Source organism: Camellia sinensis, chromosome 14, assembly GCF_055761805.1.
Source record: "Camellia sinensis isolate YWXY chromosome 14, ASM5576180v1, whole genome shotgun sequence".
NCBI classification, from domain to species: domain Eukaryota; kingdom Viridiplantae; phylum Streptophyta; class Magnoliopsida; order Ericales; family Theaceae; genus Camellia; species Camellia sinensis.
The window spans coordinates 47458703-47482487 of NC_138974.1; the positions used below are offsets into that span (position 1 = coordinate 47458703).

The following is a 23785-nucleotide window of genomic DNA, read 5'->3' on the forward strand; positions in this document are numbered from 1 at the left end:
GCAACAGTTAACTCAAAGAAATACATTCATTATTTCAATGAAACACAATGATTGATATTTCAATTCCAAGATATCAACAGGTGCTCTGGACTAGCTTATTATTCAGACACCTCAAAGAATCAAGCGAAGAAAGCTATAAATCAAGAAAGAAACAGCTTATGATGGCAAATGTTCCAAACAATTAGTTGTGGACAAACATTGATTTCGGATCTCATGACATCAGTAGGACCCCCAAGCTGGATTTACTGATTGCACCTGAGGAAGGGACAGAGTGACAGCTACACTTGAATCAAACCAACCAAGCTTCTCCACAAGCCTCTTGATTAATTCACCTGCAGCATAAGAAATGCCTGAGGCCATAACTGCCATACCAATATAGTACAGTACAGTTTTGATGTATGCATAAAAGTTGGGTTTCTTCTGGATGTAAGCCTTCCCAATTGCAAGTATAGCAATGCACGGAAGAGAAGCTGCTGCGACTAGCACAAGCTTTAGGTCCTTGTCATCAGTCTGGCGAAATGAGAAGCCGTAAGTTACTGGAGGGATTAAGCCAAAAATGAGGAACGCTAGCACAGCAACCGTTGTATGAAGTAAGAAATTGTCCGTCTGGCCCAGTAATTCTTTGTACCTAGACTCTTCATTTTTTAGTTCCCTAAGCTGCATGATTACATGTTAGTTCAAGACACAAGAAAGAGAATTAACCTGAAAATGAAAAATTAGGAAAAGATGCCTCACATAATATGAAGTGTGAATGATTTGAAGAATAATGTCCTATATATATATATATATATTTGATCAACAACAAAGGACTTTGTTGAAGAATAATGTCCTATATGCAACTCCATAGTTTGTTATTATGAGACAACAAGAAGATCAAGTTTAATATTCTGAATAAATTGTCTTGTCAATTGATGTAGCTTATTATTCACACACACCCAAACAAGAGGAAAAAATTTCATCCATACTTTGAAAGGAACAAAAATAAAAATAAAAATAGAAAAAGATAGATTTTATTACACTTGAATGTCTTCTAAGTTGATAGAATGGATAATTGGCAGAAGAAACTAGTAATGATATAGAGAGTTAAGGTATTTTAATTACATTTTTTAACTACACTTTAGAATACATTAGACAGAGTTTAAACAAGGATGATTAGATGGAATGATAAACAACTGACAAAAATAATATTTGTAGAGTTAATAAGTACTTTATTTGTCATAAAATGTTAAGGTAATACTGGAACAGGCTAGCCGGCCAATGAATTAAACAAAAATATGGTCCCTAACAAATTAGAATGGTTAAACAGATTTTGTGCAAGGTTTCTCAACATATTCCGTTATTTTTCTCTGTTTGAGAAAGATACATTTCTAACCATTACTTGTAACTTAATTTTGATGCTTAATCTTGTAGTGGAACTGGAAACTACATTGCAAGTAGAAGCTAACATTAACTGTTGCAATGATATTGATATTGAAAATTATGCTAATAGATAAGAAATATTAAATAGACAAGAGATTACTCACATTAGGACCAAAAATGAAAAATCCACCAATCAGATTTGCCAATCCCATAGCTACAATGTTCACTGTGGCAACACGAGACAAGATTGTGAGTAATGTAAACTATTACCTCTAAATCAAATAAACACTTCTATAAACAGCTTTAACCTCAATTATATCAAATCTACTAATCCTCCAATCTTAAGTTAAAGAACAGAAAAATGGTTATAAAATCACTATAATCTGCATGAGAAACTTTTGCAACTATCCTAGAAGTGATATGCTAATATTTATTCATGGATCCAAAATTAGACTGTCATGGATGGTAAAACAATTTATTAATAAATGTCATGCTAGTAGATCCTAAAATATGTGTACATGTTATATTTAGTGCAGTCTATAAACTGATAACCATTTATACAGGTAAGCAGAGAAACATGTTAGTGCCAGTTTGGTTACCATACAATTAAAATGGAAATATATTATGCCATAAGAAACTTCCATACCTAGCAAAAAACAAATGTATAAAATCTCATTCCTATTTCCTACTTTTGCATAACCAACCAAAAAGGAAAATGTGTGAAAAACTTACTTGTGGTGGCATCTGCAGCAGCTGCAGATGACACAACACTTAGGCTTGTCATTGATTCCATTAACCCACCATAAACAACGCTCTTTAGGATTTCCAATGTTTTAGAACCTTCTTCATCTAAAGTTATTATAGGTTGTTGCTCCCTGCTCCCTGCATGTATTGGACAACTATGTCAAAATTATTTACCAACGTGCCATGCGTGAGTGTTAAAAATGCATTAGATTTAATAACAATCAGCTAGTAATTTTTTGTATCATTATGCTAATCATGAAAAACATTAATATATACGCATATATATATATATATATATATATGTGTATATAGTCCAGGCCTTTAACCATTACCTACAGTCTAAAAGTTGAAAGTCAAAACTCAACTTTTTTCATATACAAGAAACGTGGGAAGAAGACCTTTCTCATAAATTTAATATGAATGAATCACCAATAACCCCCACCTTCTGCTGGTGCTTAGTTGTGATTTTATCTTCCAAAAAAAATATAGAAGAAAATCTCCAGTAAGCTGCAGTCAGGTTAACCAAGCTCGGCGTATGATCTCCAAGTCAAAGAACTAGGCCTTAAAATTTCCAACCCAATGAATTTGGGACATGTTGCAGCCTAAGACCGTCTCATGTTAGTGTGTAATGAATGGCTAATCCATTTCTTAGTTTAAACTAATGAAATGCAAAAGTAGATATAAAATAAAACTGAAACAGAATAGCACAGATGGAGGTTGCTAGTGGGAAATTAGTGTAGAATTAAAACATATATATACCTTTTGACTTTTCATCATCAGTAATCTCTCTGTCTCCAGTTTGATGACCCTCTGATTCTGTGCAAAGTTTATCATCTGCACAAGTTTTAGTGTTCTATTCAGCATGCATGAAAAACACAACTGCCTAAAACCAATGATTTTATAACATCAACTGTTTAGCATCTACAACAAAACAATTTTTATGTTTAAGCCTACCTAATGAGGAGCTAATTCGTATTGCCATAAATTGATGAGAAATGTGGAAAACATGTGTATGTATACGTCATATATTATATGCACGAACACAGAGAAAGAGAGAGAGAGAGAGAGAGAGCCAACCTCCCTTTGTTAGAAAAGTAGTTGTTAGTAACAATTATCAGAAATTTTCTTCCTTAAGAGCACTAGACTTGTAATTTAGGTTTTAATTGCATCACCTGATCCCTCTTCTATGTTGATTGCAAGATCTCCAAGACCTCCAGGTGGTACAACTCTGTTGGTTGAAGGAGCAGTTTCGAACACTGCTGTACCAGGTGACACAGATTCTTGTGATGGTGTTTTAGTTTCTGCATAACCATAACAAGCAAATAGACCAAATCATTTGGTTGTCTCTAACTTCTGTATACTCCTAAAGGTATGATTTCAAATCATTTTTCCATTACGAATATTTTAAATACCCAGCTTATCTTGACAATGACCCCCCCCCCCCTCTGGATACACGTAGCACTTACCCAGCTAGCCTAAAATAGTATGAAATGATAAATCAGAGACTCCTGTTAACCCAAAAGAGCATACTGGAAGAAGGAAAGCACAAATATACAAGGACATTTATCCATTGTCTGAAGTAACATTTTACGCGTCTAGAAATTTTGAATGCGAGAGATAAAGAGTAATTAACTAGTTGCAACAAATAGTGGAAGTAGATGCTGGAAACTAATTGATTGTACTCATTATTGCTAGTTAAAAGTTCTGAAAGAGTTGAATATAAATAAAGGGCCGCAGATGATATTTTGGTGTATTTATATCCATATTTTATAGTGGATTGGTGTAGTCATGGAAAATGTTTTGGAGCTCTAATTTGTGAGCTCTAATAGCTCTAATGTGTATGTGGGGTCCATCTGATGTGATGATTTGGTCTTGTGTTTTTTTTTTTTTTTTTTTTTTTTTGATTTTCCACCTCACTAGAGCTCTAGTTTTAGAGGGATGTATCATTGTTGTATAGTCATTTATATGTAGTATTTTAAGTCAAACTGGATTAGAGTATGCACAATGGCAAATATTTTTGGAGCATACATTGGGCCTTGCTTTGGACCAGATAAGTGAGTTCATGCTAAATATGAGATCTTAACTTTCTTTTATTTTTGGACCCATAATGGGATTAGTGATTTTTAGATACAGAATAGAATCCCCCTACTCTCATCCCATACATATAATAACTATGGCTAGCCTACTAAGTCATATTATTACTGATGATAACAAAAGGGAAACATAGGGTAGTTCACCTCTCTCTCTCTCTGTGTTCTATACGAAAATTCAAATTCTCTTTTCAGATTGCAGTAGACAACTCAAAGCTTCATCATCTCAGTCAGCAGCTATGACTGACTCTTCAAGTACACAGGTATGTATGGCTCACATTAGATTGGTCATGCCATGAACTGAAGCATGTTCAAATCTATTATAGATGAAATTAGTCTAACACATGTTACCTTCTTGACCAATCACCATGCTCGCTGTCTCATATGTGACACAACTGGAATAATTTCCGGCTATGGCAGATGTTGGCTGAGGATTTTGTTTGCTCGTAGAAGCCCGGAATATATCAAAAAACCTCCCTGCTTAACAAATTTTGAACGTTAATCAACATTGTAGTCCAGAATGAACACTAGCACCACAGATTAGTCAAGGAATGAAGAAAATGAGTGTGTGAAAGGATAAAATTTCAAGTTTGAACAGTATGTAATAGTTAGAATATTTGTGTAGTTCTTAGTTATGTAAAATTCCTTGGTTTTCTTCTGTTTGAATTAACACAAGTGGAAAGGAAAATGTTTTTCCACTTTCCTAGTCAGAGATCAGAAAATTTCTAGTTTGGCAAAACCAACCAAAAGAATTCAATTTTCTTTGGAGGATTGCCATTAGATAAAAAAATTAAGTTGAGGAAAGAGGATTTCCACTTTCCTAGCCAGAGATCATAAGAGTGAAGTTGCAAATGACATATTACCTTGCTGCTGATCAATCTTCACCATTTTCCCCTTGCGATCATCTGTGAAAATGGAGGAAAGATTTTCATCCAGTACAGATGACTTCTCACGTAAACTTTGTTCGTTTGTGATCCCATTGTGTCTTCGAAAAATCCCTGAATAAATTAACACCATTTCCCTACTTAATTCAAGCATTCAAGTGGGAATTTTCATTCATATTCATTCGTTAGAAATCAAAATGTCACTTCGTTTCATTATTTTCTCTCCGAAAACACGAAAAATAAAAACTGAATAAAACAAAAACACAACCAAAACCAAGTAGGAAGGCAGGGGAGAAGTTGTACCTTTGGGAATGAAAATGCTGAAGCAGGAGAAGCATTTAAGCAGATCAAATGGCTTAGGAGGAACCGTACTAGTCCTTACCTTTTTACAAAGAACTTTGGTAATGCAAGAATTACATTCAGGACAGTGCACACTGTGCTGATCTAACTTCTCTACAACCCTCTCAAATTCAAATTCTATTTCTTCATCGCTTTCTTTATGATTGAGTCTGTTAATGTTGACAAGTTCTTTTGTTCCTTCACTTAACAGTTTGAAAAGCATGTATTCTTCTTCACATGAAATTTCATGCTTCACAGTTTCCTCATCTTGATGTGTAATGACACTTCTCAGGATCTTTTGGATGTCTATTTTTTTAAGTTTAACATCCAATTCTTCTTCTTCTTCTCTGGTACTCCCATTAGCCTTGGAAAGAGAGGAATCCACTGTAGTATAATAAGTTTCAGAAGATCTTATTTCAGTGGGTTCAGTACCTGCTGCAACCATGAAGCACATGTCCAGTGTACTAACTAAAATTTACAACCCAAACAAAAAAAAAACAAAAACAAAAACAAAAATTGAATTATAACATAATTTTCTGTTGGCATAAAAAGTGAAACAAACATTAAAACATACAAATAGACATTTTTTTTGGTAAATTACAATACAACTCTTGAAATTTGCTTAAAATATATATTACTCCCATATGGTTTTGAAAATTATAAATCTTTGTTGTCATGATTTGTCATTTAATAGAGTTGACAAAAAAAAATGAAATTAGTTGTCTTTCGATACAACAATGAAATAACTAGAAGTATTAATTGAAATATATTGTTGACATATTTAAAAATTGTTAATGAACTTAATGGTTGATTAATAAAGAGGTTATTTGTTGTATGGTTATAAATTTTAAGGGACATGATGTAATTTTTAAAATTATAAGGGCAATTAATATTTTAAATAAACTTTAGAGAATGTATTTGTAATTTATCCAATATATTAAGTGTAACAAACTAGATTATCCGTACACATGTATGGAAAGATAAAGAGACCTATTATATGTCACCATTTTATAAAATTATACTCATGATTAGCTCCCTTATTTGAAAATAATTACTAAGCAATAAATAAAAACAAATTCTTGCTACATAATCTGATTATGTAAATGGTGAAAAGAACTGGTGAATATATAGGTTATGTTTGATGTTTTTTTTTTTTTTTTGGTTAAAAGTTGATAATCGAAGTGAAAATTCAAAACAATTCTTTATCTGCTACTTAATAATCAGTTTTTTTTTTTCACTAATATACCTTATAAAAAATGTTACAAATAATCTTACTTATGCCTCACAAGTTATATGCATAAACTGAACCAAATACTAACACACAAAAAAATAAATTATAGACAGCTCCATAAACTGCATGAAACAGCACACATAGTAGCCATACCTCCAATCTCTTCCATGTTCTCCGGTACACTTCCATTGCCCTCTTCTTTATCATGCTCGTCAATACTATTACCATTACCATTGGCAGCAGTAATAGTCTGATGCTGAGGCTGCCGCTGCCGCCATTGCAAACAGACTTCCTCCACCACCTCCCATATCTTCACCACCACTGCTTTCATCTCCACCAGCACCTCTTACGTTTCTTGAACCTGAGTTGCAGTAACTAGCTCATTTCTTGCATTGCTTTTATAACCAAAACTTTCAAAGCAGTGATTAATGGGAAAATAATTAACAAAGACTTTAAAGGGCTGTTGTTTAAGCATATGTGAATATGCATTGTGATTAACAAATAAAAATAAATATGATAATCAATCATCCATGTGAATGTGAGTTGTTGTGCTTCAGTTGTGTTGATAATTAATTAATTAATTAACTAATCAAATTTACAAACCGTTGTGTTAGGGATCTTCTCTAACCAAAATCTCTCCCTTGTGCAGTGCATGGCGCCACTATGTTTCGGAGTATTCACTAGAATAACTGGAATAAATAAGTAAATTATTAAATTACACTAATAATTAGATATATTTTGGATAACATTTTACTTTTATAAATTTTTGTGAACGAACCATTTATCACCTCTCCGAAAAAAAATAAAAATAAAAATTGGGCACACCTTGATGCCACTTTGTTACTTTGAAATTTATTTTGAACATCATAAATCGTACCTCCATAGATTACGATTTTTAAATGTGATCTTCTCTTAATTTTTGTGGTGGTGATTTGATTTCGAACCCACCTGATTAAAATTTTGAATACCGCACTCCATATATCTTATTAGGAGACTAAGGCATGATTTGGGAAGCTAGTTAAAAGTTAACTTTTAACTTCTTATTTATTTTGAGGTAAATCACCTCTCATATTTTTTACACTCAAAAAGATAAGAAAGTAAAAAAAACAAAAAAATCAACTTTTTACTAACTTTCCAAATCACCCATAGGTTAAAAGTTAGAATTTGTCCACTTACAACTCCGTTGTATTTTGTTTTAATTATTTTTTGCGTTTTGTAAGTTTGTGTTGTGTTTATGGCTGTGTGTTGGACCTTCATTCATAACTGAATACATAATTTGATATCATTTCTCACAATATTTGTAATTTATCTTCTATAATTAACAAAAAGAAAAATTACTGAAAAGAATTCCTAGAATTATTTGCTACTGCACGATATGGTAAGAATTTCATAACATTAGAATTTTGAAGTAAAATCATGTGACCAAAAATGATTAAATGAGAAATATGATTTTTTTTAAACAGAAGATCTCGTACCTACCCAAGTGCTGTAAAACCTCTACTTCTTGATGTAGGAAAAAATAATACATAAATGAATTTTTTTCACTAAATTTTATTATTCACTAAATTCAAACCGTTGAATTCATTTGTATTTATTTATTTTATATGTTAGATAAGATTACTCCTCGGTGTAGTAAGGCAATAATTGGAGATGGTCGTTGGATTGGCTTCCAGTGTTCACATATGTTTCTCCAAATCAATGAATATAATAAATAAATATTTAGAGGGAGTTGACATTTAATAAATAAAGAATTTTTTTAGGATCCATGGTATTAAAATTTTATAGAATAAATGATATCTAATATTTTCATAATGTTTAAAATTCCTTAACATTGATTCAGAGAAATTCTCTCTAGACTTTCCAGAGAAATTCTAGAAATTTCTTTGGACTTCTCCAGAGAAATTCTGGAAGATCTTTCATACAACAACCAATCCAATATTAAGTGATTCACTTCTTAGAGAAATTCTCTTCACAGAGAAATTCTGGGAAATCTTTTATACAACAACCAATCCAATATTGAGTGGTTTATTTTCCAGAGAAATTCTCTCTAGAGAAATTTTTCTAGAATTTCCAGAGAAATTTTTCTACAATTTCCAGAGAATTTTTTCCTAGAGAATTTCTCTGAATCCCAGTTTAGAGATTTTCTCTGAATATCGCAAGAATTTCTCAGCAACCACAACATTGTTTGGTTGATGAAAAATGGAGTACACAGACAACCTACCTCCTATGGATTTGAAGCAAATAGACAACTTCTTCCGTCATACATTGTGCTTCATCCATTCTCGCCTCATGATCGAATACCGACCTTCCACGCCCGTCAAGCCCATCACAAGTGAGAGTTGGTCTTCGGCAAGACAAATCGATAGAGAGAGACTAGAGAGAGAAAGAGAAAACTCTAGTTCATGGATGAACACGATGAGCTCCAAGTCACTGAGCTCAAACAAAAGGTTCATCGATACGATCTTTTAAACAAGAGGTTCGTCGAAGGCAGTAGTGGAGAGGTAGCGACGATGAAAGAAGCAGTGGCAGGATAAGGGAGAGAGGAGAAAATGACAGAGAAGCAGAGGCCAAGATGAGAGTGCAGAAATGAGAGTGCAGAGATGAGAGAGAGAGAGAGAGGAAAGAGAAGCATCGACAGAGATGAGAGAGAAAATGAGAATATGTGAGACATATGAGATGGATGAAAGACCTTAGCCATCACAAAATAATCCCATTACTAAAAATGGGTGAGAGATTTTAGACTAATTTTTTCTAATAAATATTTAAATAATTTTCATGTAAAACTTGCATTCACATTTTCGGATAATTATTCAGTAATTCTAAAATATAGATATGTGGTATTGTATAGTATTGTGATTGATGGAAAATGTGGATAGGTGAGATATTGTGTTAGGCAATTGAAGAATATGAGGGGATAGAATAAATTGTGATTGATTAGGAGTACGAACATATAATACTCCGAAAATAGCTTATAATTTCCCCACATTTCTCGTCACTCCCTCTAATTATGATGACATCATGGCATGACGTGGGCATTATACCTGCCAACCTTAGTTTTTGAGAAAATAACAATTAAGAGGAAGTTTAAAATAAATAAATAATTAATTAATTTTACACATATTAACAATTTTAATAAAAATACAAATAGTTAAATGTGATTGGCTATCAAAAAAATAATAATATTTAAACCTTCAATGATATTTGGATATAGATATTTATAGTAAGATTTTTTTTTGAACTCAGATATTTTTAGTAAGATATTAAGTAGATATAATATTGTTCTTTAAAAAAAGAAGAAGAAATATTTCATTTAAGTGGATGTTTGGAAAACTATTTTCAAATTAATGATAAACTTTACAAACATTAAAAAGTAAACTTATAAACTTTTTTATTATTTTGTAATTTATTTTCGATTAGTCCACTGACATGTGATTTTTCCTAAAAAAAAAATTCAAAACATTGACAAAATTTATAAATTTTAATAATTAAAATGATAAACTTTTTCATCAATCTATAATTATTTTGAAAAGGTTTCACTAATGTATCATTTTTTCAAAATTATTTAGTGATCTAAGAACGTCACGTGATAATGTCTCTCATCAATCACTATATCCGTTATTATTCTCCCATAACTCAATACAAAATCATGATCTCATTTCCATAACACACATGAACCACCATGTAACTATGCCCTGAGACTACCAAATAATTTCTCGGCTTTGGGTAGTTTGCTCCTCCCAATAATCGAGTAGTCCATGTAGAATGGAGGCATGTGTTTAATGCTTTTCAATTTTGATCCTTTTTTTCACATCAATGAAGAAAACATAAAAAATGATAATATAATTTTTTTTTTCACATTTTCTCTCATGCTTAAATAAGTTTTATATTTTTTTTGGAAAAAAGTCAGATATTTAAAGGAAAATAAAGGAATAAACCATATATAAAAGCAAATAGTTCTTTCTCTCACTAAATTCATGAACATAGAATAAAAAAAATAAAGATAAAAAAATAAAAAAAAAGAAGAAATTCAGGATTCATATGACCAGTTATGAACTTATCAATATCACTTGGCCAATCTGGAGTTTGAAATGAGATTAATAAGCTCACATTTCTTTTCTTTTCTTTTTAATTTTTTTACTTTTTCACATAATCTAATTCTGGAAGGATCTAAAATGGAAAAATAAAAAAATAGTAAATATACGAACAAAAACAAAAAAAATCAACTTTTTAAATTATTTTTGTCTTTGCACTTTTTTTTTCCGTCTAAATATTATGTCAAGTTCTTGTACAAGTAAATAGGATCAAAACAGGAAAAAAATCATTCAAGGATGAGCAATTGAGAGCAAGGTTTTAAAAATTGAACCAGATCGGCCGGTTCTATCGGTTGAACTATCAACTGGTCAGGGTTTCGGTTCGGATACATTTACTAAACCGTTCAAAGTGAAAAATCGGCTTATTTTGAAAGAACCGGGAAAAATCGACAGTTGAACCGCCGAACCGATCAACCCGATAACAAATCATCAGGTCAATAAAATCAAATTTTTGTTTTTTTTTTTTAATTCTTTATTTCTTTTCTTTCTTTCTTTCTTATTTTATATATATATATATATAAGAAAATTTTAATTGAAAACTTTCTTTCAAAAGTCTCCTTTTGTGAGAAATCTCATTGAGAGCTTGAAATTATTGTAAAAACCTCTACTTATTTATAAGAAAAAAAAATTTCTAAAAAAACTCAAAAAATCTATATGGAATTCAATCAAATTTATTAGAGAAAAACATAAAATTTTGATATCTCTCTAAAATTTTTACTCCTCTTTCAACCAAATTATTTAAATTAAAATCATATAAAGAGAATATTAAATATTTAATTTCTTCTTCCAAATTAAAATTAATAATATTTTAAAATATATTTTTATATTTTTTAGTAAAAAAAATAATAGGAGAAATATTTAAAATTATTTAATTTTTTGATTTATAATTTTATTGCTTATATTTTTATTTAAATATAATTTTAATATATTTATAACGTCAAAATTCGATTCCAGTTCAACCAGATAATTAAACCGATAACCCATCCATCCAATCATTTTTTCAATTCACTCATCAGCCCAATTTTTAAAACATTGACTGAGAGTCCACAAAAAGCTTCTATTCCATTCCCATCTCATAAAAGATCAATTCGGTCTTCAAAAAGTGTTTTTCGACTTTCTGTTTTCCTTTTTTTTTAATCTTCAGTAATTTTTATTATTTTTTAATTTTATTTTTCCCTTTTTAAATGCACATAAAAAATAAAAGTACAATATATGTAAAGAATTAGGGAAAAAATCTCGCTAAAGACCAAAAAAAATATGTAGATGTGCTGAAAAAAATATTCAAAAATTAAACCACACAACCCAAAAATCTAGGCTTAAAACATCTTACAAAAACATTTTTCGTTAAAGCTAAAGAAACACCATAATATGTGCTTTAGGTGTATAGGTATTTGGACATAACAAACACCATAATCTGTGCTTTAGGTGTGTAGGTATTTGGACATAACAGCAAACTAAAATAACAACTAGATATTTAAGCCAACTAAATCCCCCACTGACCAAAAGATTTGTTTTCAAACCAAAACACAATGCCAATAGGAACTCAAAAACTTAAGTCTGGAGCCTCCCAAAATCTCACTTTGCAATCCCAAAGATAAAACACATGGCTTGGAAGACTATCCTAAACCATTGTTTCAATTCCCAAGCAACGTTGCGCAAAGCCAGCCTCTATCGACCTTCCTCCTTGACACCAAAAAACAAGAACTTGAGCTTACAAGTAGCAAAACACAAAATACAATTCCACTTCCACATAGCAAAAACATATTAAAATGTCTCAAATCTGCTGGAACAAGAAAAACATGTAGTGCTAAGCCAATAATGCACTTCTCAATCTTGGCTAAAGCTGACAAAAACGATCCCCAGGTTTTATATATTGCTTATACAAATAAAATTTTCAACAAAAGTATCATGATATCCTATTGAATCTGTTTCAAGGAAACATCAAAGATAAATTATAGGTTCCACACCACTTGCCCTTTAAATGGCAAAAAGCTGGAATGGGTCATCTTTTTGTTTTTTGGTTTCATTTTTTTTTTTTAAAAGATTACAAGCATGGATTATTCATAATCACAAGGTTCCATAAATTGGCCAATATTTTTTAAATATAAGAGTTAAGTTTGATTGGTACTTTTGAAGTCATATCATGGCTTATATTCCCCACTATTAGACATTTTTCTTGTTATGTTCCACAAACTTCATATGAAGTCCTACACATTAATCTGTTGAAAAATTCTCTCTATCTCATCACATCAAAATACCTTTCAAAATGAGATTTTCATACTCCCCACCTGAACACACGAATCATTATTTAAATGGATTATGGAAACAAAATATCAACACAAACAAATAAATAAATATCAAGTACGCACCTAGTTCATTCAATTGGTTGCAGGAAGGTAGATCCTAATGGTATCTTTGAAGGTGATTTTTCTCCGACAGGTGGGGCATTTACCCTGAGCAGCTATTGCAGTCTTAATGCATGACTTACAGAAAATATGACCACACTTAGTTGACATCTCCTCAACTAATGGGCCTATGCATACTGGACAGCTGAAGGTGGGCTCCTTTGGTGGTAGTGGCGGCGGTGGCGGGGATGGTTCCACGCTCTTAGCATTCTTTCTCTGCCATTGGCATATAAAGAAAATCTCAATGACAAACTCAAAAACCACTACTATCAATGCACATGAAATAGCTTTTAGGTCATCCTTAGATCATGAATTTGGGTACCTTTCCAAATCTCTACTAAATTCATGATCTAAATATAGCCTTAGTGAATTGCTTCATCAATCAAAGGGGGGGAAAAACAATGAAATAAATAAATAACTTTTACACAACATCATTCAAAGTATAACATGTCCAAAATTATTTTTAAGAAATCCATGCCGTATGCAGCACTGAGAAAACTCCTCAATTCAGATGTAGAAAGGCTGAAAATGAAGACGCAAGTTATACACCAAAGGTGAAGCATCAACTGCAACAACCGAAGGTCTTTTATCCATGCATCATGAGCCGTCAAGTCTAAATTGGTCTGGTGCAACATGAGTACCAGAGCAAGCAAGCCTGGTAGAGTAGGGTTGATATTGTTTTTTGAGTCCCATGATATTGACTGAGTATCCACATTGGGTGTCAGCCATTTATTTAGAACTCCAACAGGTTTTGTCTGTGCATCTTGGAGACAAAGAAGAGTTTCGACTATTCAAAAATTTCTTCTTCTGTACACTAGTTAGAGCTCAAGTGTATTTGTCAACTGGGGATGCTTCACTTGTAATGAAGTCCACCAACAAAAAAGCAGAGTTAAAAAGTAAATGAGAGAACTGTAGTGAACTAAAATATATTCCCAATCTTAATGCCCCATTCAGTAAAGGGATGAAACTTACAAAGGAAAGGTTGGACAGATGGAGAAGCTTGCCCAATAGAATGGGAAAAGTCTTTTCTTGCAAGAAGTCCAAAATACAAGAGAAAACCTCCTGTGAAGCTACAATATGAAATGTTCCATCTAGTAAAACCAACAAAAAGTTGAGAGGAATGAAGGTCAAAGGCATAAAAAGGCTACCCCTAAGGGTGTGTGTTTGGATCAAGGATTTTAGGAGGGATTTGTGGAGGGAAAGGAAATACGAAAGGAAAAGTGATTGAAATATAAGTTACATTTTGTTAAGTTTTCTCATTCTTTTTCCTTTCCATTTACAATTCACTCTTCAAATCCTTGATTCAAACACGATCTTCCCCTCTGCGCCCTTTTAGTCTTTACCATGCTATTTACCCTTGCGAAAATAATGCAGAGCTGTTGTATGCTTGTATTAGAAGGCAAATGTGTAGAGGATCTATTTTTTTCCTCTTTACTATCCACTTTTATGCAAAAAAAAATTACAGGCCCAGAGGGAAACTCTCCCCTCCTCTTTGCCTTTCCCTTTACCTTTCCTTTCTAACAAAAGGATTTAAACCCTCTGCATCCTCACTTTTCATTCTCCTCCTCTTATACTCTCCCTTCATTCATCCCCCCTCCCAAAAAACATGAGACGCATTCCCTGCTAGGCAATAGGTGCACCAAACACACCCCATAGCCATAAATATGCTAGCTATATGGGAACTACCATTTGACATGCCATAATGTGTCAAAAGTGGTATGCCTCAATGAAAAATTACCACTATATATAAATAAATAAAAATCAGTCAAAAAGACACATAACAACAAAAATAAGAAAATAAACAAAAAAATTTCAACAAAATGGTAAACCAATCTAGAAGACTAGAATGTAACTTTAAGATGCACAATTGCACATTATGTGCACATAACAAAATCTCAAATGTTATCACTTACCCTACAGTTGGTATTAACTGCCAAATTTATTTAATGGTAATTTGTGATTGTTTGGTTTAGAGAGAGAAATCTTATCCTTATTCTTTGCCTAATAAACATCAGTAAATAGAGCATACTCAGTCAGTTGTCACAGAAAAAGGAAAAAACAATTAACACAATTTCATTTTCAACAAATTGATAAACCAATCTAGGACACAGAATTTCAGGTCAAAATATATATCATGTGTGGCATAAAGAAATTCAATTATTACCATATTGTTACCCCCCTCCAAATTTATGCACAGATCACAATTTATGATTGCTTGGTTTGTAGAAACTCGCCTACGCTTGTTGCGACTATTGGAAGCAACACCCAATGTCCTTTCTTCTGCAAAGATTAGCCCAAATCAGTATGCGATTTAGAGGAAGAGGAAAAGAAATAAAGCTAATAATGGGAATTACTTGAAAGACATATCATGACGTCTGCTAATTAAATCAATCAAATGAATGAAAAATAGCAATAACCCATTTTACCGCAAATACCACAAAGCCAACAATTATTTCTTATCAAATATCAAGCAAACCAGTTATGTAACACGATTATGTTACATGGACACATTGGCTTCCTAGAGCACGATTATGTTACGACGGACACATTGGCTTACCCCTTCCCCACAAGACAGGGTTTAGATGCGGCTACTCACATAGGAGAGACAGACAGACAGATAGATAGATAGATATAGAGAGAGCATTACATTCACCTGTCACATCTTCTGTAGTCAGAATTGGAGCACTTCTGACTCGGGGAGGTAGCCATGGCTGCAACATAGATCTAGGTTTTGATGAATTTCCTCAAATAAGAAAAACACAGGAATCTTGAACAGTGTTTTAAAAGGCACGCCTGAGCCCGAGGCACAATGAGGCGCAGCCTTGCGCTTCAAACAGGTCGAGGCGAGGTGCAATACGCAAGGCCAAGCTTAGGCGCTGAGGCGAGGGCTTTTTTTTCGAGGCGCTGAGGCGAGGGCTTTTTTTTCGAGGCGCGAGGCGTGGACTTCATGGGCTTTACTTATTTTTCTACTCCAACTATTGATTAAGTGCTTTTTTGTGCGCATACCCATAGATAGGGAATCAAAACTTCAATATAAAATGACTAAACGTGGTCAAAAGAGAACAGAAAGTGATAAAAGATTGAATGTTATACTTCATATCTTTTGTTGGATATTATATTTCTAATTTGTAGAAGACTGAATGTTATATTTAAAAATTATCTGAAATGGGTATGATTTTTGGAATTATATATATATATATTTGTTATGTAAACAGTTTGCTTATTTTCTAATTTTGTTTTTCTTCTACTACTTGCGCTTCGTTTTGGTGAGGCGTGTGCCTAGGGCCTCGCGCTTAGGTTATAGGAGACCTTATTGCCTCGGTGCGCCTAGAGCCTTTTAAAACATTGATCTCGAGCACAGTGTCTACTTTTAAACCCACAAATGGTCCCCACTTTTTTCCAATATTCATAATAAGCCCAAACAATATTTTTTAGAGCAAACTTCACTTTGCCCCCTTGTAATTTGACCCATGTGCACATAACCCTCCATCATTTGAAAATAAGCACCTAAGCGCACAGACACGACACAAAAATGCAAACACCCAAATTTTCAAAAAAAAATGCAAGACACGATACATTGGGAACCCGTGCAAAACACATAATTTTATAGATTTATTATATGCCATATTTTTAAATATTTTATACTTCTTTTGTCAAATATTTAGGTTCATCAAATTCATCAACCTTAGTATGCTATTTTAGTAAAAAAACATTAAAATATTTAGCAAGTCCGACACGTGTCTAACGCACGTCCGTATCTGACACCTGTCACATCTTCTATAGTCAGTGTTGGAGAATGTCCACCTTGGAGACAAAGCCATGGCTACAACATAGATCTAGGTTTTTGACGAATATTCTCAATTAAGAAAAACACAGGAATCTCGAACACAATGTTTACTTTAAACCCTACAAATGGTCCCTACTTTTTTTCAATATTCATAATAAGCCCAAACAATATTTGCTAGAGCAAATTTCACTTTGCACCCTCATAGTTTGACCCATGTGCATATAGCTCTCTATCATTTGAAAATAAGCACCTACAGGACACAAAAACACAAACAAGCAAAATTTCAAAAAATGTAGGACACAACATGTTAGGGACACATGCAAAATATAATTTTATATATTTATTTGCGTCATATTTCTCAGTATGCTATTTTAGTAAAAAATAAATAAAATATTTGGCATGTCCCCAAGTGTCCGGCACGTGTCCTTGTCCAACACTTGTAGGTGGCTTCCGAAGAGATGTTTGTGCTTCATGGATAATCACATAATCTCCACGTAGTTAGTGGACTAAAGTGCACCATCAGGCTCATTAACAGCCTAAGCAAAAAGATTAAAGTACCCTAGTACATAAATAACTACATTTTGCAAACCATGGACATTATCATCATAATAACCCCATGTGCTTTACTCCATAATGTGCAGTTTACCTTAGCATTTGGAAATGAGCACATAACCCCCTTATGTCTTGGCACACATTTCACACTTTCTATTAACTTGGACTGATGTCTTGTGGTACATTTCAATTCACAAACCACAAAGGGTAAATTTACCCAATTTTCTTATCTAATTTTGATTCATATATTTCTTTGAATTAGCTTTATTCCACATTGGCTAAATTTAACTTCTAAAATGCCCTTAAACTATTCTTAGTTTGGGTCTGTCTGATGTCTGCACACAGCTACACCTGATACTCATGCCCAAGTCCATGAAACATAATTTCCACAACCAAGCCCTAACTCAAAATCAAATAATGCCCAAGTCTCCCCAAAAAATGACACCATGATGGCAGTCTCTACTCAGCCAGAAGGCAGTGCAATGAGTTCAAAATTATAGGAATCTGTAGATATGTCCACACTAAATGCTCATTAACCATCTACCTTACAAAACCACCAACTTTTTTTTTGCATTAAAGAGCAATAAGGACCCCAAAGTGAACTGTTTTATCAAGGTCAGAGTTGGCAACATGTGTCCATTATGCTCAATATTAGTATATGTTGTAGAATGAACAGCAAAAGCAAAATTTATATTGCCTTCTTTCAAGATAAGACCAAAGTCGTATCATTTTTACATTTTCCTTTGAACTGGGAATCAATCCTAATGGGATGCCCAGTTTGTAAACTTAATTTTTTTCATTGGAAGTATTTGATCAAGTAGGTGCCTCTTTATCTAGAAAGGTCATCTACCCAAGAAAAAAGAGACTCGGGTGGCCAGCTTAAAACTGACATGAGATTTAAAATTTTCAATATCAATCTAAGGTTGAAAATGCACATTATTTCATCCAATGAGTTAAAAAGCCTATCCAAAATAAAATGACGCTTCTTCAATATGAGCTCCAAAAAGCATGAAGAAAATCAACAACATGATGATATAGGTTATGCACATCATAACATCATGAGAGGGAGAATTATATGACAACCAACACACAAAAGCACACACAGACTGTACACAAAAACAAGAATTACCTGAATCTACATCAACTACAACAGTATTTCCACGATTTCTTCCTCTCCCAGAATTTATTTTAGCCTGACATGAGATTGAAAAAAATAAAAATAAAAATAAATAAGTAAATAAAAAGATGAGTAAGGCCTTATTTAACCCGTACAAAAATATTGACAAAATAATACAAAGAGAATTTTAGAAAATAAAAATAAGCGTACTTCTGCAAAAGCCGTACGGGAGGATATAACAACATCATCATCAAATGCCTCAACATCAATTGGTGCAGGCAGTACAGATGGTCCTTGTTGGCCAAATTGCACATCTTGAGAGTTGGCTTGAGCCGAAGTGCCCTCCTGATCCAGGTTCTCACTAGGTGGTACATTGAGGTCCACATCTAGTGCCATCTTCCTCCTCCTTGTGTTCCTCACATATCCTCTTAGAGGAGGTCCACTCGACCCTCTACTGCTCATGCTATACTTAAAGTGTTTTTTGTTCCAAGACTCACACTCAACAAGCCTGATTATGCAAAAGGGAACTCCTTCATTAGCAATACATACAATATTCAGTCTTGGCTTTAAAAAAATGAATTCACTCCCCATTTGGTGCGAATGTCGTCACGTTTTTTTTTCGCTTTCAAAAATGCCCTCCACATCGAATAATTGCCACATTTTTTATGAATTTTTCTCATTCATCAATCCACCCAAACTTAATGTTTCCCTCATTCACAAAATTGCCCAAAAATTTAAATGTAAAATTGCAAGCACATTGTGTTTTACACCCACCGCTAGTGTATATATCAAATTTCTAGAGAAAAAAATAGGTTGCATTTGGTTCTCTTTTGGAATTATAATTCCAATCAAAAAAAATTCAAAACTCTTTTCAAAATTCATAAGCAAACACACAACTCAAAACTCTTTTCAAAATTCTATTTTAAAAAAAATAAATCAAAATTTTTTATTTGTTTTTTAAAATTATTTTTAGAATTATGATTTAAGTGTGAAGTTGAGTTTTGAAAAAAGAAAAATTATTTGGTTATGAGTTTTGAAAAGAGTTTTGAATTATATTTTGAGTTTTGAGTTGTATTTTGAAATTTTTTGAATTTATTATTTTTAAATATGTAACAAATTTCTTAATTTTAGTTCTTAGAGTAAATATTTCATATTTTAAATATTTATTTATTTATTTTAATGTGCACTATATTTCATACATTTGTGTGCTGTATTTTTTAAAAACATTTTAAATATTAAAAATTTTAATTTTTTTGCTATGTGTTTAGTTACGATTTGAGTGTAGAGTTTGAAAATAGTGTATAGTTTTGAGTTATGTGTTTGGTTATGAGTTTTGAAAATAATTTTTGAATTGAGTTTTGGATTATATGTTTGGTTGCAATTTGAGTGTGGAGTTTTAAAAATAGTGGTGTTTCAAGTTATGTGTTTGGTTATGAGTTTTGGAAATAATTTTTGAATTGAATTTTGAGTTATGTGTTTGGTTGTGATTTGAGTGCGGAGTTTTGAAAGTAGCGTAGAATTTCGAATTATGTGTTCGGTTATGAGTTTTGAAAATAGTTTTTGAATTGAATTTTTAGTTATATATTTGGTTACGATTTGAGTGTAGAGTTTTGAAAGTAGTGTAAAATTTCAAATTATGTATTTGATTATAAGTTTTGAAAATAATTTTTGAATTGGCCTCATTTGGGAACAGGCTAATTTAGTAACTTTTTGGCTATTTGGCTAAAATATGAGCTAAAAAAAACTAATATGTTTGGGATGACTTTTTAACTTTTTACGAAAAAATGTGCAAAAAGTAGAGAGAAAAGAGAATCTTTGACTTATTGGTATGGGTTGTTGGCTTTTTGACTAATTTAGTAACTTTTTGACTTTTTGACTAAAAAGAAGAGTTCCCAAACGAGGCCTGAGTTTTGAGTTATGTGTTTGATTACAATTTGAGTGTGGGATTGTGTTTTGAGTTTCAAATATTAAAATTAAAATATTTACAAAATAAAATAAAACATTTAAAATATTTAAATAAAAATTATATATTTAAAATAAAATATAATTTTTTTATTCAAAATACAACTCAAAATTCAAAAACTCAAAACTCTTTTCAAAATTCAAAGACTCTTTTCAAATCATTTTTTAAAGAGTAATGCTAGAGACCCCAAATATTCTACCAAAAGTTTTACCAAATGTCTCACATGGGTGTGGGACCCACACAATGTGGGTCCCATGTGGGTCCCACACCCATGTGAGACATTTGGTAGAATTTTTGGGGCCTCTAGCATTTTTGTTTTTTAAAACTCTTTTCAAAACTCATAACCAAACAAATTTTTTCTTTTCAAAACTCAACTCACAATTCCACACTTAAATCACAATTCCGCACTCAAATCATAATTCCAAAACTAAACCAAACGAAACCATCATGTTTTGGACTACTTCAATCATGAGAATTAACCAATATATATATATATATATATATTCTAGTCTATTAAGCGTACACCCTATTTGGTGTGAATGTTGTCACATTTTTTTTTTCAAAAATGTCCTCCACATCCAATAATTGCCACATCTAATAGTTGTTAAATCATATGCCTGGTTCCCCAGAGGAGACGGAAAAAGGGAGCAGTTTTAGATCTAAGCTAGACAAAGTTTTTTGAAATGTAGTTAGCAGCAGCAGTACCCAATCATGTACTAGTCCTTTTGTGTTGTTTGAGGGCCATAATGGCACAGATATCAGGGGTAATAAGTGCACTTATTTAGAGAGCCATCTTTTGCTTCCCATATACAAATATGTGATTTTTTTTTAACTTATAAATGAAGTCATACACCTAACAAGACCTCCCAATACAGGTGCATAGCAACTATTACATTATGCAACTAGCTTTACCCAAAGGCAACATCAGACTTGCAAATAATAACATCCTATGAAGCACAGATACTGCAACATATATTTACTTCGTATGGTACTTTGCATACGTATCCTTGGTACACACACGTACCTGCATTTTTTCTTCTCAATTTTTGTCATGCAGTACCTAATATATACCAAGTCGCACCTCAATTGAAATAGTACTTTCTGAAATTAGTTTTATTGGAATTTTATTATTATTATTATTATTATTATTATTATTATTATTATTATTATTATTTTAAAATTAAATTATGATTTGTATGTTATTTAATATAATAATATTTAATTTTAACCTTTACGTACTAAATGTAAATTGTAAGTTAGATCTTAACCAACAAAATCATTTAATTAATTTTTACAATACTCCAAAAGCAATCATCAACCTAATTAGTACAAACTGACATCAACTCCATAAAAGGAGAACTACATGCAGGTGCGAGTAAAGAAAAAATATTACCAACACATGGAGAGGTGCAACCCTATAGCCTTTCATTTGCACCCAATTACATACACACTCCCACCTGCATGTAGTTCCCCTTTTATAAAACCCTAGATTGCAACAAAGACTAAAAAAAAATTAAATTAAATTTGTTCAGACTTTTAAACCCTAGTCTTACATGACAATGCCACCAATTTTGAAACTGATCAGACTCTTTCAAAAATTTCAACTTTATTACAATTCGCACTTCCAACACTAACCCTACACAATGCTGTATGAAATTTAACCACCATTACATAATCAAAAACGATTTCGAAAAAAAAAATGTTCAGAAAAAAAGTATTTTGCGACTTTTCACCTCTAACTAACTTACGCGACAAGTAAAAGACCTCCAGAGTTCACTATCATCCCATTTTCACAATCAGATTCAATCTGTACTTGAAATTTCAAATTCAAATACTAATAAGCCATGAATTTCGTACTCATAAACAAATTCAAAAAATTAACACACACACACACAGAGAAAAAAATTAAAATTAAAAATCAGATCATACGCTTATGTCAGATTGATGAACCATGAACGAAACAACAGACTCCAAATAGTAAATTCAACAACCAAAACAGTGTATAGATTAAAACCCTATCCGATCAAAGGGAGAGAGAAATTCAAAAGAACAGAATGAAATTAGGTTGAAGATCGTACCGATTTCCAATGTTTTCCAATCAAAGAGAGAGGAGAGACAGAAAATACAGAAGCTCTATGTGCTTCGTCTTCTTCCCTCAGGGCTTTTCTTAAAGGGATGATTTGGGGAAGGAGACCGCAGAAGATTGTTCGGTGCTTTCTGTACGGGTTACACGAGTCGGTGAGGGCTCGAAACACTGCCACGTGTCCCAAGTAGGTATGCGATTCGTACGCGTACACTACCGTCCATGTTGATGCAGTGTGCGTGCTCTCACACGAATATATAATGGTTGTGCAAATGCTTTTCGCTTTCAAATTTTCTTTTAACTCCCTCCCTTTTTTTTTCAACCGAAAATATTTTGCTTGGTTTCACTATTTTAAAAACATTTTCCAAAAAGAATAAAGGTTGTGACCCCATTTAGGGATTGGTTGGTCAATTTTTTCTTTTTTTTTTTTTCTTTTTTTTCTTCTCATCCAATCCCCAACCTCCATGTATGTGAGGGGGTTGTGGGGTGGATGTTTTAAGAGGGTCTAAATCAATTCCCTTCCAAAAAATTCTATTTTTTTATTTTTTCTGTTTTTTTTATTTTTATTGAATTTTTTTAATATTTTTAATAATTTTTTTAATTTTTGAACGTACCAAACTTAGATGTATCTAAAAAGTAACAAATTTGTGAAAAATCTTTTAAAACTTCACTAAATAACAAAAATATACCAGAATTTAGTACAAATTTTATATTTTTATGTATTTATTAATTTTTTAAAATATTTTTTCACAATACATCTAAGTAAGATGCATCTAAAAAACTAAAAAAAAATATTTAAAATTTTAAAAATGTTCACTAAAAATAAAAAAAATGCGAAAACCAAAAACCTAAAACCAAAAACTTAATTTTAAAAAAACTTAATTCAAAAAACTCAAACCAAACACACTGATTAGCACCCCATGATTTATTTTAAACCCCTCATTTTTTTGAACCCTTACTTATAAATTTTGAAACCCTTAAAAAAAAAATTCCCCTAAATAATACCAAAATTATCTTTAAACATTCCCCCATTGAATACACACCCCCACACCTCCACACTCCCAAAAAAAATCTCCCTCCCAAAAAACCCTAACAAAACCCACTAAGAAGGAGAAGAGTCTTATCCTTCCTAAAACTCAC

General features: G+C 32.2%; 2 protein-coding genes across 6 annotated transcripts; both read right to left on the reverse strand.

The window, feature by feature from the left end:
• Positions 1-10: 10 nt before the first annotated feature.
• On the reverse strand, positions 11-3400 carry LOC114268427 (membrane protein of ER body-like protein). The gene is made up of 5 exons (XM_082906917.1): positions 3276-3400; positions 2863-2937; positions 2092-2241; positions 1524-1585; positions 11-657 (listed from the first exon to the last, which is right to left on the reverse strand). Exons 3-5 carry the CDS (start codon positions 2150-2152, stop codon positions 220-222), a joined length of 561 nt encoding a protein of 186 aa, XP_082763043.1. The 5' UTR covers positions 2153-2241; positions 2863-2937; positions 3276-3400; the 3' UTR covers positions 11-219.
• Positions 3401-12004: 8604 nt separating this feature from the next.
• On the reverse strand, positions 12005-22990 carry LOC114268429 (uncharacterized). 5 transcript variants are annotated; one of them, XM_028209606.2, is made up of 6 exons: positions 22641-22990; positions 18810-19107; positions 18612-18675; positions 15308-15423; positions 13108-13359; positions 12005-12418 (listed from the first exon to the last, which is right to left on the reverse strand). In XM_028209606.2, exons 2-5 carry the CDS (start codon positions 19059-19061, stop codon positions 13117-13119), a joined length of 675 nt encoding a protein of 224 aa, XP_028065407.1. In that variant the 5' UTR covers positions 19062-19107; positions 22641-22990; the 3' UTR covers positions 12005-12418; positions 13108-13116. The 5 variants fall into 5 exon arrangements, with proteins under 5 accessions (XP_028065407.1, XP_082763044.1, XP_082763045.1 ...); XM_082906918.1 differs by having other exon boundaries at positions 12005-12421; positions 22641-22969; XM_082906919.1 differs by having other exon boundaries at positions 18810-19129; positions 22641-22872.
• Positions 22991-23785: the final 795 nt, after the last annotated feature.

Excerpts from the sequence above, each read along its gene's own strand:
- LOC114268427 (XM_082906917.1), bottom strand. The coding sequence starts at position 2,152 with ATGGAATCAATGACAAGCCTAAGTGTTGTGTCATCTGCAGCTGCTGCA. Across the intron at positions 1,586-2,091 it reads TGCTGCAGATGCCACCACAA|TGAACATTGTAGCTATGGGA; the intron begins GTAAGTTTTTCA and ends GTGTTGCCACAG. Across the intron at positions 658-1,523 it reads TTTTCATTTTTGGTCCTAAT|CTTAGGGAACTAAAAAATGA; the intron begins GTGAGTAATCTC and ends GTAATCATGCAG.
- LOC114268429 (XM_028209604.2), bottom strand. Across the intron at positions 18,676-18,809 it reads CCCGTACGGCTTTTGCAGAA|GCTAAAATAAATTCTGGGAG; the intron begins GTACGCTTATTT and ends ATCTCATGTCAG. Across the intron at positions 13,360-15,307 it reads TGGAGGGGGGTAACAATATG|AGAAAGAATGCTAAGAGCGT; the intron begins GTAATAATTGAA and ends TGCCAATGGCAG.